The sequence below is a fragment of the Gavialis gangeticus genome, unplaced genomic scaffold (genome assembly GCF_001723915.1).
Source record: "Gavialis gangeticus isolate Ggan-Ray unplaced genomic scaffold, GavGan_comp1, whole genome shotgun sequence".
NCBI classification, from domain to species: domain Eukaryota; kingdom Metazoa; phylum Chordata; order Crocodylia; family Gavialidae; genus Gavialis; species Gavialis gangeticus.
This window is the reverse complement of record NW_017728992.1, coordinates 207,579,771-207,581,503: the sequence shown is the minus strand read 5'-3', so window position 1 is coordinate 207,581,503 and position 1,733 is coordinate 207,579,771. Positions and strand designations below refer to the sequence as shown.

The 1,733-nt window shown below is 54.4% G+C and overlaps 1 protein-coding gene across 1 annotated transcript in view; it reads left to right on the top strand.

Annotated features, from left to right (window-relative positions):
- LOC109305236 (ly6/PLAUR domain-containing protein 2-like) overlaps positions 1-1,227 on the top strand; it is a 19,861-nt gene extending 18,634 nt beyond the window's left edge. Inside the window, exon 3 of the mRNA XM_019528242.1 lies at positions 594-1,227. Coding sequence (XP_019383787.1) covers positions 594-838 — 245 coding nt within the window. The 3' untranslated portion in view covers positions 839-1,227. The remainder of the gene's footprint in view (positions 1-593) is intronic.
- Positions 1,228-1,733: the final 506 nt, after the last annotated feature.

Genomic DNA, 1,733 nt, shown 5'->3' with positions numbered 1-1,733 from the left:
CACCCCCGCCTCTCCTCATATGCCGAGCAAATGGTCTGCAGTTGCTTTTTGGTGCACACCTGGGGCTATTCTAGGATGCTCAGGGCATGCATGGAGCAGGAGGGAGAGACTTGTTGCCACCACGGTGTCCCCATGCATTGTTCAATGCAGCCTAGACATGCCCATAGCAAATTTTCCTTTGACTTAACTGAATTAGCATCCCCCCTTGGGATGTGGCCTTCCCCCTGCACCTGTCAGCAGATGCTCTTCACTGAGCAAGGAGGTGCTTCCTTCAAGGAGAGCAGAGACAGCATGGTTAGACAGTCCTGGCTACGATGGGGTTAGCGGTGGGATGTGGGATCAGCCGGCAGGGCATTCACAGAGCTAGAAAGGGGCATGCTGGACCTCATGCTCTCATGCAGCCAGAGAGAGCCCTCCCACTCGCTACCCTACATCAGTATACCTGGGACATCCTTTGCCAGCAAGGGGTATGATGGGTTGGAAAAAAGGTCCCGTTGCTAAGCGGTCCTGCAATCTGAAGCTTTCCAGTGCTCTCTGGAAGCCCCCGCAGACCCTCATAACCCCTTTTCTCTCTCTCGCTTTGCCTGCTACAGTTTACCCCTACCTGGGTGACTCGACCGTCACAAAGATGTGTGCCCCGCGGTGCGTCCCGTCCGACGTGGATGGCATCGGCATTACACGCCCCGTCACCTGCTGCAACACCGACCTGTGCAACAGCGACGGGGCGGCCAGCCTGCAGGCCAGCCCCGTGGTGGTGGGGCTGACCACCACTGCCCTGTGCATGCTGCTCAGGACTGGACTGAGCTGGAGCCTGGTGGGGGAAGGGCTGTGGCCCTGACGAGCTCCACGTGGCTTAGGTGGATTCATAAGAGGAGGTATTTACTTACTTCTGGGTAGACACTCCTGGCCCTTCTGGAAGACACAAACTCCTTGCGCCCATTGCCACCGACATGCGGGACCTCCCTCAGTGCAAATCTGTGCGTCGCCAGCTGCCAGCTCCTTGCACATCTGTCCTGGGATTTCTCAGCTGGGCTTTCCTTCCTATTCCTTCCCCGTGTTTTACTCCCTAAATATTTAAGTGCGTGACCATCATGACCCCCATTTCTAGCCCCTTCCCTGATGTACAGCGTTGCTGAAGCAAGCTCTCTTTCTGCAGCGCAAGCCCTTTGCATCCTAACTCTTACGCCACCTCTTTGCACCAACTCCATTTCAGTCTTCATGAGTCAGGAGGACCTCTATCTTCCTCTGAAGCAGGAGGCAGGATCCTGGACTCGACCTGCCAATGATCTGATCCCTGGCTGCTAAAATCTTCTGTCTTCTTGTGCCCCCGTTCCCGGAGGAGTGCTATAGTATCTCCATGCATGAATTACCTAAGCACCAATGCTCATTAAAATTCAGTTGTTTTCTGATTAATCTACTAGCAGAATTTTTTGTTGTTGTTAAATGTGCGCGCCGTCTAGCAGCACACCCATGTTTCTTTGCAAGATCAGGGCCGGGCTGCTAGATGACAGGACGGCTGCACCACCTAGCACCATGAGAGACGTGCCAGTGGCTGGAGATGCAGGGGACACGGGCAGATTAGGAACAGAGCATTTGGCAAGGAGCTAAGACCCTTGCCCAGCATTTACTTGCAGCAAGGCTCAATGGTTAGTGCTAGAAAGCTGTTGCCTTGCAGTCATTGCATTCGTCATTGTTTCCAATGGGAAGAGAGGCCCAGAACACCAAACAGACCC